The sequence below is a fragment of the Salmo salar genome, chromosome ssa10 (genome assembly GCF_905237065.1).
Source record: "Salmo salar chromosome ssa10, Ssal_v3.1, whole genome shotgun sequence".
Taxonomy (NCBI): Eukaryota; Metazoa; Chordata; class Actinopteri; order Salmoniformes; family Salmonidae; genus Salmo; species Salmo salar.
In genome coordinates this window covers 71,381,864-71,395,591 of record NC_059451.1, presented here as the reverse complement: position 1 = coordinate 71,395,591, position 13,728 = coordinate 71,381,864, and the positions used below count along the sequence as shown (strand labels likewise).

The window sequence follows — 13,728 nt, the reverse complement described above, 5'->3', positions numbered from 1 at the left end:
GTTACATACACATATTTAGCAGATGTTATTGCGGGTGTAGCGAATTGCTTGTGTTCCTAGCTCCAACAGTGCAGTAGCATCTAACAATTGACAATAATAAAACACAAATCTAAAAGTAAAATAATGGAATTAAGAAATCTTTACAGTACCAGTCAAAAGTTTGGACACACCTACTCATTCAATGGTCTTTCTATATTTGTACTATTTTCTACATTGTAGAATAATATTGAAGAAGTCAAAAATATGAAATAACACATATGGAATCATGTAGTAACCAAAAGAGTTAAACAAATCAAAATCAACTTTTAGATTCTTCAAAGTAGCCATCCTTTGCCTTGATGACAGCTTTGCACACTATTGGCATTCTCTCAACAAGCTTCATGAAGAATATCATTATTTTCAAACAGTCTTGAAGGAGTTCCCACATATGCTGAGCACTTGTTGGCTGCTTTTCCTTCACTCTGCAGTCCAACTGATCCCAAACCATCTCAATTGGGTTGTGAGGTTGGGCGATTGTGGAGGCCAGGTTATCTGATGCAGCACTCCATCACTCTCCTTCTTGGTCAAATAGCCCTTACACAGCCTGGAGGTGTTTTGGGTCATTGTCCTGTTGATTCACACAGTCTCCTCTGAACAGTTGATATCGAGATGTGTCTGTTACTTGAACTCTGTGAAGAATTTATTTGGACTGCAATCTGAGGTGCAGTTAACTCTAATGAACTTATCCTCTGCAGCAGAGCTTCCTTTCCTGTGGCAGAGCTTCCTTTCCAGCTTCCTTTCCTGTGGCGGTCCTCATGAGAGCCAGTTTCATCATTGGTTTTTGCGACTGCACTTAAAGAAACTTTGAGAGTTCTGTATACCACCCCTACCTTGTCACAACACATCTGACTGGCTCAAACGCATTAAGAAGGAAATGAATTCCACAAATGAACTTTTAACAAGGCACACCTGTTAATTGAAATACATTCCAGGTGACTACCTCATGAAGCTGGTTGAGAGAATGCCAAGAGTGTGCAAAGCTGTCAAAGCAAAGGGTGTCTATTTTGAAGAATCTCAAATATAAAATATACTTTGATTTGTTTAACTCTTTTTGTTACTACATGATTACATATGTGTTATTTCATAGTTTTGATTTCTTCACTATTATTCTACAATGTAGAAAATAGTAAAAATAAACAAAAATCATTCAATGAGTAGGTGTGTCCAAACGTTTGACAGGTAATGTGTATTAAAGCTGTGAAAAGCAGAATTATATATTTTTCTCTCGTAGCTTTGTTGGCTGTTGCTTCTCAGGGAAGACTTAATGGCACCACCACCCTAGGTTGTTGGTTCCCTCCTCATGCTGAAATGGATCAGTCATACGTGGGGAGCATTTTTGGACAGTTGGCATTGAAGCCTGCAGCTGCGAAGCTGGGAAAAGTCACATGAAGGCCAACTTGTGGATGGAAGTCTTCCCCTGCCGAGTCCTACAAAGTTATCCTCTATTTTCCAACCTAAGAAAAGACAAGCCATCAAGCAACTAATTAGCGAACTTTTGCCGATCCCATGGATTTCCCAAATCAATCACAGGGTTTTTATCCACAAATAGTATTCGAGTAGGAATGCTAATCTAAGATGAGGTCCCCCCCTGTCCATGTAATACTATTCTTTATGATCAAAAAGGGAAAACTCCTATTCTGAAACGCCAGGATGCTCTTCATTCTTTTAACCACAGAAAAGAAAAGACAACTGAGCACAGATCCCCATGCTTTACATAACTTAAACATATCAAGTAACCCTAAATGTACTGTATGTATTAAAGTGAAGTAGTGACAGGGTCATAAACTGCGATAATCAATGTTTAAAGTTTTATTTTTCTCCAAACAAACAGTAACAAACAGGCTTGATGAGCAAATATACAGTACAACTAAGATTTTTTGGAATACATTTCATACAGGTCTGTCCATTACTCTGATCGCTGTTCATAAGTACAAAAATGATCTTTTGAAATCTCTGTAGTTACAATGGACAGTTCAGCAGTAGTCATTCTGACATTCTTAATTGCTTGATGCCAATTCTCTAACCCTGAATTGCACAGCAACTCAAAACAAAGCATTGATAACACACACACACACATATACGTTTCATAACCCCTTAAAAGCAAACAAATAATAGGCAGTTCTAGCAAAGATGTCTAAGTATTGATAAAAGCAATCTATATTTCACAATAATCAAGCCATGTTTCTGATAATACTTGTAAAAGTTGTAAAGAGAAAAATAAACTGATGTTGTAAGATACTTGACTGAGCAGTCAGGTTGCACATACAATAGTGTTTAATTAAGTTTCATTGAGACAACGGAATGCGAGACAAATTACTGATTAAGGCTAATAAAGTGAACTGAACTTCCTCCTCACATTCCATAAGTGTTCATAAACTGGCTAATATATGAAATATACAAAGAGTTGACTAAAGTAGTAATGATGTGGCATTAAAGAATGGATACAGAAGTTTATTTGTGATTTGTGATCATTTTGGGGAATCTGTTAACTGTTTTGTGTTGAATTCTTACTGCACTTGTGTAGCATGTAGTAATCAACTTGTAAATAAGAACCTATACACAGAAAAACTATACATTGCAAAGTTGCACACATTTGGAAAAATACATCAAATTTACATTGAATGTAACAAACATGGACACAGTGCATAAAAATGTCTAAAAGCTGTGGTATATAAATATCTAAGAACTGTTAAATGTAATGCACCAAGAGGAATTTCAAGCCACATAGAGAAATACAAAGCATTGTTTTTGTAATAAGAGTGGCAGTGCAAAACCAGCTTTTAATAATGAGTTACTAGGATGCCTGCTTTTATAATATTTGATCATAAGCAAAAACGCAAACAGTTCTCTCTATAAATAGTACAGCATTTCTTAAATATATCAGTTTATCAGTGATAGACATAAGTTATAAGTTACATATCCAATAGCAGAGCAAACGTACTGCCATTCGAGTAAACAAGCACATCCAGAGGTCACGAGAGTTCAAAAGGAAAGTATGAGCCTTCATACAATATGGCAAAGCATCTATCATATCTCAAGCCCACACTTACATAAACAGTATCCCTGGTTAAAAGCAACCTCCATCCATTTCAATGACACACTCAAACGTTACACATTCCTATAGATACCTTGCCATTGCATATGGAGAAAGATACAAGGTTCATAAAGCCACATTCAGATACAGTTACTCCAGCCCTGAAAATACCCCAAAAAGCTGTTGTTTTTTCATTTGCCCTTTCATTTACAATCGCTTGCTGTGTAGTAGCGGACTTGGACTCATTCGCAATAGAAGAAAAGCGGTTTTCATTCATGCACTCTTTACACATAGCACTCAACACTCTAGTCAAACTGAAGCATCACTAGCAAGCGGATGAAAGGAAGACCTGCCTCCACTGGCTCACCTCTAGACTTCGACCCATACTGGGAGTGTAGCCCATAGAAATAGTAATTCTATTTCTATGGTGTAATTAGCCTGGTAGGATAGAGAGGGAAGACACCTCCCACCTCCCCCCCTTGAACCCAGTACAGAACTTCCTACTGTTAGGTATGGCAAACGGAGAGGGAGAAAGAGAGATCGTGGTGTGGTTACGGTAAATAGTGGGATCATCAAACAGCAGTCTCCTGGTCCTCTCGCTGGATCATCTGGTAGTGCTGGCGGTTTTCCAAGTACTCCGCCAGCTCCTGGTCATTGGCCTTCTCCGCACGCCGCTTCGGCGTCTCACCCTGAAAAAGGGAGATGGGTATAAGGGGGTGGAAAGAGAGGGAGGATGAGAGAGAGGAAGAGGGAAGGGTGAAGAGAGAGAAAAGGGGTGGTGAGGGGGGTTGAGAGAAAGGGGGATGAGAGAGGGGAGGGGTATAGAGATGTGTGTGTGTGTGTGTGTGTGTGTGTGAGAGAAACTGTGCATGTTGGTTGATTCTGATGACAATGACAAAAAAAAACACACTGAAACATACACTCTTGTTTTTGTATTGACAAGTAAACAGAAAAATATTCTCATAATGATGACAGGCTTTTTCTTGTCACGGGTCAGTTCACCAAGGTGACCGTGTAGTGTACTAAAACCATAGTGGATGTATATGACCAGCCAGGAATCCTGCAGGGGTACAATTCTCACTGACAGAGAAGAACATGAAATCCCCATTAAAAAGAATACACAGCAATTTCCCCCTAAAATAGGCCTTTTCTTGACTAGAACTTGTACTTTTTATAACCATCGGCCTTGTTATGATAACCATCAGCCTGATTCATTGAGCCCTTTACCTGAAGGTCAAGTAAAAAAGGCCCCTATCATCAGCCTTTACTGAACTAGAGCTAGCAATTATGATAACCATCATCCTGATTCATTAAGGTCATTTACCTGAAGGTCAGTCTTCATGAGGGAGGCCCCGGCCTCCACCAGGTAGTGGCAGATGGTCCTCTGGCGTGTGAACGCAGCTTTATGGAGAGCCGTCTGCCCTCTGTGTCACGCATAGACACACACATGACATTTATCAATCAGGTTGTGTTGTAGCTGGGAGCTCTAGGTTTGACCCAGTTGACAGATTTTTTCCCAGGAACTGACTAATTCATATAGATGACGTGATTTTAATTTGAATTATTTGAGGGCAGAGCTTAGCTTTAATAGTAATCAGTAGAGAGTTGACCTCTGTGTCAAAATACACTGCTCAAAAAAATAAAGGGAACACTTAAACAACACATCCTAGATCTGAATGAATGAAATAATCTTATTAAATACTTTTTTCTTTACATAGTTGAATGTGCTGACAACAAAATCACACAAAAATAATCAATGGAAATCCAATTTATCAACCCATGGAGGTCTGGATTTGGAGTCACACTCAAAATTAAAGTGGAAAACCACACTACAGGCTGATCCAACTTTGATGTAATGTCCTTAAAACAAGTCAAAATGAGGCTCAGTAGTGTGTGTGGCCTCCACGTGCCTGTATGACCTCCCTACAATGCCTGGGCATGCTCCTGATGAGGTGGCGGATGGTCTCCTGAGGGATCTCATCCCAGACCTGGACTAAAGCATCCGCCAACTCCTGGACAGTCTGTGGTGCAACGTGGCGTTGGTGGATGGAGCGAGACATGATGTCCCAGATGTGCTCAATTGGATTCAGGTCTGGGGAACGGGCGGGCCAGTCCATAGCATCAATGCCTTCCTCTTGCAGGAACTGCTGACACACTCCAGCCACATGAGGTCTAGCATTGTCTTGCATTAGGAGGAACCCAGGGCCAACCGCACCAGCATATGGTCTCACAAGGGGTCTGAGGATCTCATCTCGGTACCTAATGGCAGTCAGGCTACCTCTGGCGAGCACATGGAGGGCTGTGCGGCCCCCCAAAGAAATGCCACCCCACACCATGACTGACCCACCGCCAAACCGGTCATGCTGGAGGATGTTGCAGGCAGCAGAACGTTCTCCACGGCGTCTCCAGACTCTGTCACGTCTGTCACATGGGCTCAGTGTGAACCTGCTTTCATCTGTGAAGAGCACAGGGTGCCAGTGGCGAATTTGCCAATCTTGGTGTTCTCTGGCAAATGCCAAACTTCCTGCACGGTGTTGGGCTGTAAGCACAACCCCTACCTGTGGACGTCGGGCCCTCATACCACCCTCATGGAGTCTGTTTCTGACCGTTTGAGCAGACACATTTACATTTGTGGCCTGCTGGAGGTCATTTTGCATGGCTCTGGCAGTGCTTCTCCTGCTCCTCCTTGCACAAAGGCGGAGGTAGCGGTCCTGCTGCTGGGTTGTTGCCCTCCTACGGGCTCCTTCACGTCTCCTGATGTACTGGCCTGTCTCCTGGTAGCGCCTCTCATGCTACCACTAGAGTGAAAGCACCGCCAGCATTCAAAAGTGACCAAAACATCAGCCAGGCAGCATAGGAACTGAGAAGTGGTCTGTGGTCCCCACCTGCAGAACCACTCCTTTATTGGGGGTGTCTTGCTAATTGCCTATAATTTCCACCTGTTGTCTATTCCATTTGCACAACAGCATGTGAAATTTATTGTCAATCAGTGTTGCTTCCTAAGTGGACAGTTTGATTTCACAGAAGTGTGATTGACTTGGAGTTACATTGTGTTGTTTAAGTGTTCCCTTTATTTTTTTGAGCAGTATATTTAACGCAAAAGGAAGTTTGACAACATGACTCACGTCTCTTTTTCTGTGACATCCAGGAGAGTGGTAGGTGCTGTGTGTTAAAACATAGACAGGATTCAGATATTGCCTCCAGTATCTATATGAACACAAGTTTCCTATCTATTTCACATACAGTACATCCATCATCCATGTTGGATATGTTCAAACGTTTATTTATGTTTGATCCACAACAGTGATGGAAAATGTTAATATGTTCATCGGGTTTATATGTGATACGGCAGAGTGCTTCCATTATCGAGAACTTAAGAATTGAACAGTGTCATATCAGTACTTAATACCTAAAGTGATGGGAGTCAACTGCAGTGTTTGGCAGGTCAGTCTCTTACCGTTGTCTATGATGTACTTAACAATCTTCTTGCACCCCACCTCCACTGCGTAATGGAGTAAGGTGCAGCCCAAAGTATCCTGCGTGAAAATATCTGCCCCCTGTTTGTGGAGCTCTGTGAGCTGTGAACAAAAATATTAATTTACAGTGCTTCAACTTGACAGTGCTTCAACTATACCTTGCTTCAACTTGCTTTACCTTTACAGCGCTTGAAATTGTACACCCACATTTGTCTACTATCTTACATTTTTTAAAGTGAGGAGTAAAGAGTAAATGTAAAAACACTGTTAGAGGAGGATGCATGGTAGGAATGAATGCTGTGTAACTAAACATGTTATGGACTTACCCTTTCGAGATCTTCTGTCTTCACACACTCAATTAACTCAGTTACTGTAAAAACAGAGTAAGGCATCTATACTCTTCACAATTTACTTATGAGGCTTTTCATTATATTTTTGAAAAGTGAACCTTACGTGAGTCTGAATCGTTTCTGTGTGTAAATACAATATGGTTCAAATCCATACATACTGGTATGCAAGTACGGTTGTACCTATCCGTTCAGATTATTGAGAACAAATCATCAGGGGATGTTTTACCTTTTTCAGCATCACACGACAGAGCACTTCCAGAACTGTGAGAAGGGCAAAAGACAGATTTTACAACAAAGCTAAATGACATTGCACTGAGATGATGATCATAACAAGTAAAAGCATGGCAAGTAAGCCTGACAGTAAGCGTGACACATACAGAAACAGACAGCATACCTAAGCATGGGTCTGAAATCAGCAATAGTTGTATGGGGCCGATGAACATTCACAATTTTAGGCCCTCTCCTTCAAAGACAGGATAAAGCATGGATGACATATACATATTAAGCGGTGTGTGACAAAGTCTCTTTGAATTGTTTTATTAATCACAACGATAATTGGGAAAGTCAGCCAAACCTGGGTTCAAATACTATTTAGAGTAGGCCTTGGTGTGTCAATTACTTTTAAAGACATATGGCAGTAAGTATTTTGATTGTCTTTATTTGAAAACACAAGTAGTTGAATATTGGAAATACTGTAAATTTGGAAGGTATTGGCATGTATTTGAAAAAACTGAAATGCAGAGTATTTATACAAATATTTAAATACTACCATGCATTTGAATCTGGTCTGTTTGGCATTTGAAATAAGGTATTCGGAAAGTAAGCTATTTATAGAAAAGCATATGAAAGTACTTTCAAATACTTCCAAAAGAAGTAGTTGAGTTGGGCCACATCATTTGAAAATACTCAAATACACAGAATTAAGTATTTAAATAACAAATAATCAAATCAATCAAATCAAATAATCAAATACACGTGTACTGTATATGATCACAGGTTTAGAGTGAGCTAAAATGAATCTCAGGGGACAATGCTGAATCAAGTTCCTTGGTAGCTTTTGATTACTTGAATGGAACATGTGTCCAAATCATTTCTCTTATGACTCAATCCATACTGAACCTGAGAGATGACATGGCTTTGTGACACTAGGCTTTGTCACATCATTTTATTACGCCAACCGACATTGCAGGCGGAATTGTCGTGATAGCTGACGTAAGACAATGTTGTTGCCATACTGCTATGCTGATGGCTGACCATCAAGATGAAAACACAAATCCACTATAATTAAAACAAACCCTCATGTACGCTGTTAAGTAGTTATAGTTATATTAACTACCCAATTGTCAACATTTTGAGATCTGATGTTCTACCAAAATTGTTTCAAGGTAGTTTGGTTATCGCTCCTGGCCATTGCTCATGACCAGAACGCTATGATGCCACAACGCTAAAATGTAGACACTAATTGAACAGTCATCCAAAAAACACCCCAGTTCAGCAAAGGTCTGATAATTGGTCTGATAAATAACCTTGGTGCAACCATAGGCCAACAATAAATGGACTGATGAATTATGGTAAAATGATGGTAAAATTATTATTATGGTAAAACCATACTACAACTGAAAATGCCCACAAAGATGTATAGGATTCAGGCTAAAGTCAGGGTCTGACCTGCACTGGCCGGTCTTGGAGGAGGCATGGGAGTCGCTGCTGTGAGCCAGGGCCTCTGTCACCGAGCTGTCACTGGACACCCTCTTCCTCTGGGACTCCCTGATACTGCAGGAGGGGAGGGAGAAGAGGTACAGGTTAGTGACTGGGAGAAGGACCACTCAGTACAGTAATAACATAACTTTCATGTTTTACATTCTTGCCAATATCTACCAATAGAATTGTCACTATTGTGCTCAAAAGTTTGTGAATGTGTGTGTGTTTGTGTGTATGTATAATTGGTCGTCAGTCTGTCTGTGACCCAACCATTTAGTTGTGTCATCTTCCCTGAGGGAGCCAACATTATATACAGGACCAGATATGGATAATGAGCTATTGTTCATCACCAGACACCACACCACCCTCACAGTATTGACTTAACAGGGAACGGGAGATTTGGTGGTGTGCAACAGGGAGTGACAGTCAGACAGCAATGAAAGAGGAAGGGAGGTTTGTGTGTGTGTGTGCGCGCGCGTGTGTGTGTGCCTATCTTTCTAATAAATATGGTGCAAAGAAACCAAGCTAGAGTGCATCCAATTAAAAATATTACCTTGTTCAGTCTCTAAACCATAAAGGGACGGTTTCCAGGACACAGATTAAATTTAGTTCTAGACTAAAATGCACTGTTAATGGAGATTAGGCTTAATCTTAATAGTGTTTTTATTCTCACCTGGGTCCTGGGGAGGAGGTGGGAGAGGAGGAGGAGGATGGGAAGGTAAACTGGCGAGATTCAGGCGTTTTGCACTCCCCGTACGAGTCTACCAGGTCGGGCATGCCCGGTGAGGTGCCCACCGTCTCCTTGATGACCAGCTCCGGGTCCAGGATGTAGAGGTCATCCTGGGAGATCTCCGTCACGTAGTTGAGGTGCTCCTTGAGGTTATAATAGGTTATTATAACAGTTTATAGCTTGTTTATAAAAGAGTCATGACAGTGTGTCATAACAACCTGCCTCATTAAAACCCTGGACAATGGGTGATATAGATGGTGGCCTTGCATACTTATAAGCTTTAGCATCATGTTCAGGAGTTTATCCTAGTCAAGGCATGCGGTCAGAAAAAAGCTATATGGCATATTCACAAGTCAGTGTTTCCCCTTGGATTGTTTATTTATTTATTATTAGTATAAACAGGAAAATAAAACTAAAAATTCAAGAAGCTATCATCGTTAAGTAACATAATATATGCAAAGCATTGAATATTTACATTCATGCAATTTGAAATGAATTTAGTAACTTTCCCCCAGAAGCATTTAACTGCAGGGCACTCTCACATCCAATGGAGGATTGTGCCTAACTGATTTAGGGGACACAGTGAAGAGTTGGGAATTTCATTGTAAAACGTTTCTTTGTTAAGTACAGTCTGTGAACAAACTTAAAATGTGTAAATTGATTGTTCGGATTAAGTGATGCCAAAGTCATATTTTTTGTATTTCTCTTCCAGTTAAAGGGTAGTTCAGATTCAGTTAGCTCTGTAGACCATACTTTTTGAATGGCTAGCTCAGAATATGAGCTTTACAAAAGTTGTTAATATATTATAGAGATCAGTCCCATTGGGAGCCCAGATCATTTATTTATAAATCCCATCATTGGATGGTTCGGTAGATGGGTTTCCCAAGGGACTCCATAGGCCAGCATAGCTGACCTAAGTTGTAGATACACACAAAATATTTTTTTATATATGTGTCTTTCAAATCTTGGATTGTTCTCAAACAACTGTCCATGATATCGACAAGGGTATGGATTCCACATATGGATTATTGGGGCGATGAAAAAGGCCACAAGGCGTTACTGTGAAATATTGGAGTATGGGCATGTTATTTTGATTACCAGTTACATTATTTTTACATTTTCCTCCAAATAGAAATTGTATGAGCAATAATAGGACCAAAGCGTAGTTTACATTGATTAAGGGACATATTAGTGAAGACCACCTATTCCAGGGCAATAGGAGACACCATATTTATCTCTATACTCAGCCAGGGGGGCGGAAGAATCAGGTCTAAACCAATTTAGGATGGGATGAAAAGCCTGTGGCTGGAAACACAATTTAAAGTTTGCTACGGCTTTCCCTCTTTGTAAGTTTGTTCATTTTATCCAAGATCGTTTACCTTGCCATATACATTTCGAAACCGCACTATGAATTTTATCCCAATAGAGCCATGGGAACCACTGAACTACAGAAATTCAGCAGTGGCAATATATTAATATTTTAACAGTAGATATTCTGCCAGTTAAAGCAACTGGGATATTAGTACATCTACTGAGGTCGGATTGAATTGAGCGTTCTATCAAAGTTTCTGTCAAAGGAAGGAAACATTTCTACAATTGGGATTCCATAAGTAGCGATGGAGTCCTTTTCAGGTTGTTGAGAGGCAGTATGGCAGATTTGGTTAGATTTATTTTATAACTTGAGATGGAGCTGAATTTATCTATGATCTTCAAAGCATTTGGGAGGGATTGAAATACATTTTCTAGATAAAGTAAGATATTGTCGGTGTATAATGAGATTACATGATCCATAGAATTGAGATATATTGGTGTAATTTCTTTCGATTGTCGAATTGCCTGGGCCAGGGGCCCCCTGGATTTTTTTTCAGCAGCGGTGGCAAAGCTTACAAAGTATATGGGAACAGCATGCTAGACTCCATAAACGTCTAGTCATTGATTGCACTAATGCTAGTTAGCAAATGCGCTAATGCTACTTAGCAACTTCATGCGAGACAAAAAAGGGTATGCATGAGTTCATCTGACTATGGGTAAGTAGAAAAAAAAGCCTAATTGCCTAAATCATGCACAAAAATTTACATAATATTTTTTGGAGTGGTGGCAACGATTTAGCATTGGTGGGCCCCAGATGCTAAATGAATATAAGGGAAACACTGCAAGTACATACCTGAGCACGGTCTATCCTATAGAATCGATCAGCAGTTGTGCCTGAAAAGAAAACAAACACCTTTCATAATCTATATGTTCCTGCCCATATACTGGCATTGCATTCCTGGACAGAAATCTAATGCTGCATTTCAATTGTTTCCAAAATGAGGAAGATAGTTCTCTTATAAAATACTCTGTTTGGGTAGCAATACTTACAGTCAAGAAAGCACCATTTGGGGGAAAGCTTTTGTGACGACAGCCTCGCTGATTTCACAGCATCACTTTCCTGTAAGAGAATAATATAACAACATAATTATGTTATCTCATTTCCTACAGCATGTAACATCTTTATAAACCAGGTACTTCAGTTCTTCCAGATGAGCATTTGAGGCTTGCCACACATCATTTTGTTCCTGAAGTACATCTGAGCTCCACTAGGGGGCACAGCAGACAACATGAAGTCTATCATATGGTCAAATATTTAATGACACTCACTCTCATTATCCTCTCTTTCTCTCACTCCCAGCCCAGTTCTTTTTCTCTCGCTTTTACTTATTTTGGCACTCATTCATTCTTTCGCCCACAAACATTTCCACACTCCAATATTGGCACCCTTGGTAAAAATGAGCAAAATGGACTGTATAAAAAAATGTCTTTGCTGTTTAGCCTCTTGGTCTTTCAATCAAAATATTCACAAAAAATCTAACCTTTAAATTGAAGCAAAATTATGTTTTTTTTTCAATGTGAAGTAAATTAAATAAATATTTTTCTACAAACATGTGTGGCACAATTATTGGCACCCCTAGAAATTCTTATGTGTAAAATCTAATTGAAGTATATTCCCATTCATATTTTACATTTTTAAGTTCACCTGAGTGATTAGGAATACTTAAGTGGTATGCCATGACTTGCTGTTTCACTGGGGAATAAAGGCCAAGTTCCCACAGTCATCCATCACTATGGGAAAGACCCAAGAATACAGTAATGATGTGTGACAAAATGTTTTTGAGCTGCACAAATCAGGAAATGGCTGTGAGAAACTAGCTCAAAAGGTTGAAAATGCCCATTTCCACTATCAGGTCTATATTGACCCCACGCACAGTGAGGAGGATGGTTAGAGTGGCCAACATATTTCCAAGGATCACGGCTGGAGAACTGCAGAAGTTAGTTGGGTCTTGGGGTCAGACAGTCTCCAAAACTATGATCAGATGCCACCTCCGTAACCACAAGTTGTTTGGGATGGTTGCCATAAAAAAGCCTTTGTTGTCATCAAACAACAAACTCAAGCGCCTACAGTTTGCCAAACGTTACTGGAACTTTCAATGGGACCGGATTCTATGGTCAGATGAAACCAAAATAGAGCTTTTTGGAAACAAACACCAGAGGTGGGTTTGGCATAGACAGAAAGATATCCATGCAGAAAAGCACATCATCCCCACTCTGAAGTATGGTAGTGTATGGATCTTTGATATTGTGGGCCTGTTTTTCTTCCACAGGCCCTGGACAACTTGTTAGGATACATAAACTCAACAAAAAAGAAACATCCTCTCACTGTCAACTGCGTTTATTTTCAGCAAACTTATGTGTAAATATTTGTATTAACATAAAACTCAACAACTGAGACATAAACTGAACAAGTTCCACAGACATGTGACTAACAGAAATGGAATAATGTGTCCCTGAACAAAGGGGGGACCAAAACCAAATGTAACAGTCACCATCTGGTGTGGCCTCCAGCTGCATTAAGTACTGCAGTGCATCTCCTCCTCATGGACTGCACCAGATTTGCCAGTTCTTGTTGTGAGATGTTACCCCACTCTTCCAACAAGGCACCTACAAGATCCCGGACATTTCTGGGGGGAATGGCCTTAGCCCTCACCCTCCAATCCAACAGGTCCTAGACGTGCTCAATGGAATTGAGATTCGGGCTCTTCGCTGGCCATGGCAGAACACTGACATTCCTGTCTTGCAGGAAATCACACACTGAACGAGCAGTATGGCTGGTGGCATTGTCATGCTGAAGGGTCATGTCAGGATGAGCCTGCAGGAAGGGTACCACATGAGGGAGGAGGATGTCTTCCCTGTAACGCACAGCATTGAGATTGCCTGCAATGACAACAAGCTCAGTCCGATGATGCTGTGACACACTGCCCCAGACCATGACGGACCCTCCACCTCGATACCGCTCCAGAGTACAGGCCTCAGTGTAACGCTCATTCCTTTCGACGATAAACGCGAATCCGACCATCCCCC

The 13,728-nt window shown here is 40.6% G+C and overlaps 1 protein-coding gene across 5 annotated transcripts in view; it reads right to left on the bottom strand.

Annotated features, from left to right (window-relative positions):
• Positions 1-1,833: 1,833 nt before the first annotated feature.
• Positions 1,834-13,728, bottom strand: part of dgkzb (diacylglycerol kinase, zeta b) — a 114,429-nt gene continuing 102,534 nt past the window's right edge. For 4 of the 5 annotated variants that reach the window (XM_014123989.2, XM_014123990.2, XM_014123988.2 and 1 more), the window contains exons 23-33: positions 11,692-11,761; positions 11,495-11,535; positions 9,274-9,473; positions 8,568-8,672; positions 7,294-7,362; positions 7,126-7,160; positions 6,876-6,919; positions 6,531-6,651; positions 6,199-6,235; positions 4,398-4,497; positions 1,834-3,762 (exon numbers count right to left, since the gene is read on the bottom strand). In XM_014123989.2, coding sequence (XP_013979464.1) covers positions 3,646-3,762; positions 4,398-4,497; positions 6,199-6,235; positions 6,531-6,651; positions 6,876-6,919; positions 7,126-7,160; positions 7,294-7,362; positions 8,568-8,672; positions 9,274-9,473; positions 11,495-11,535; positions 11,692-11,761 — 939 coding nt within the window. In that variant the 3' untranslated portion in view covers positions 1,834-3,645. The remainder of the gene's footprint in view (positions 3,763-4,397; positions 4,498-6,198; positions 6,236-6,530; positions 6,652-6,875; positions 6,920-7,125; positions 7,161-7,293; positions 7,363-8,567; positions 8,673-9,273; positions 9,474-11,494; positions 11,536-11,691; positions 11,762-13,728) is intronic. The other variant, XM_045688059.1, reaches the window with a different exon arrangement.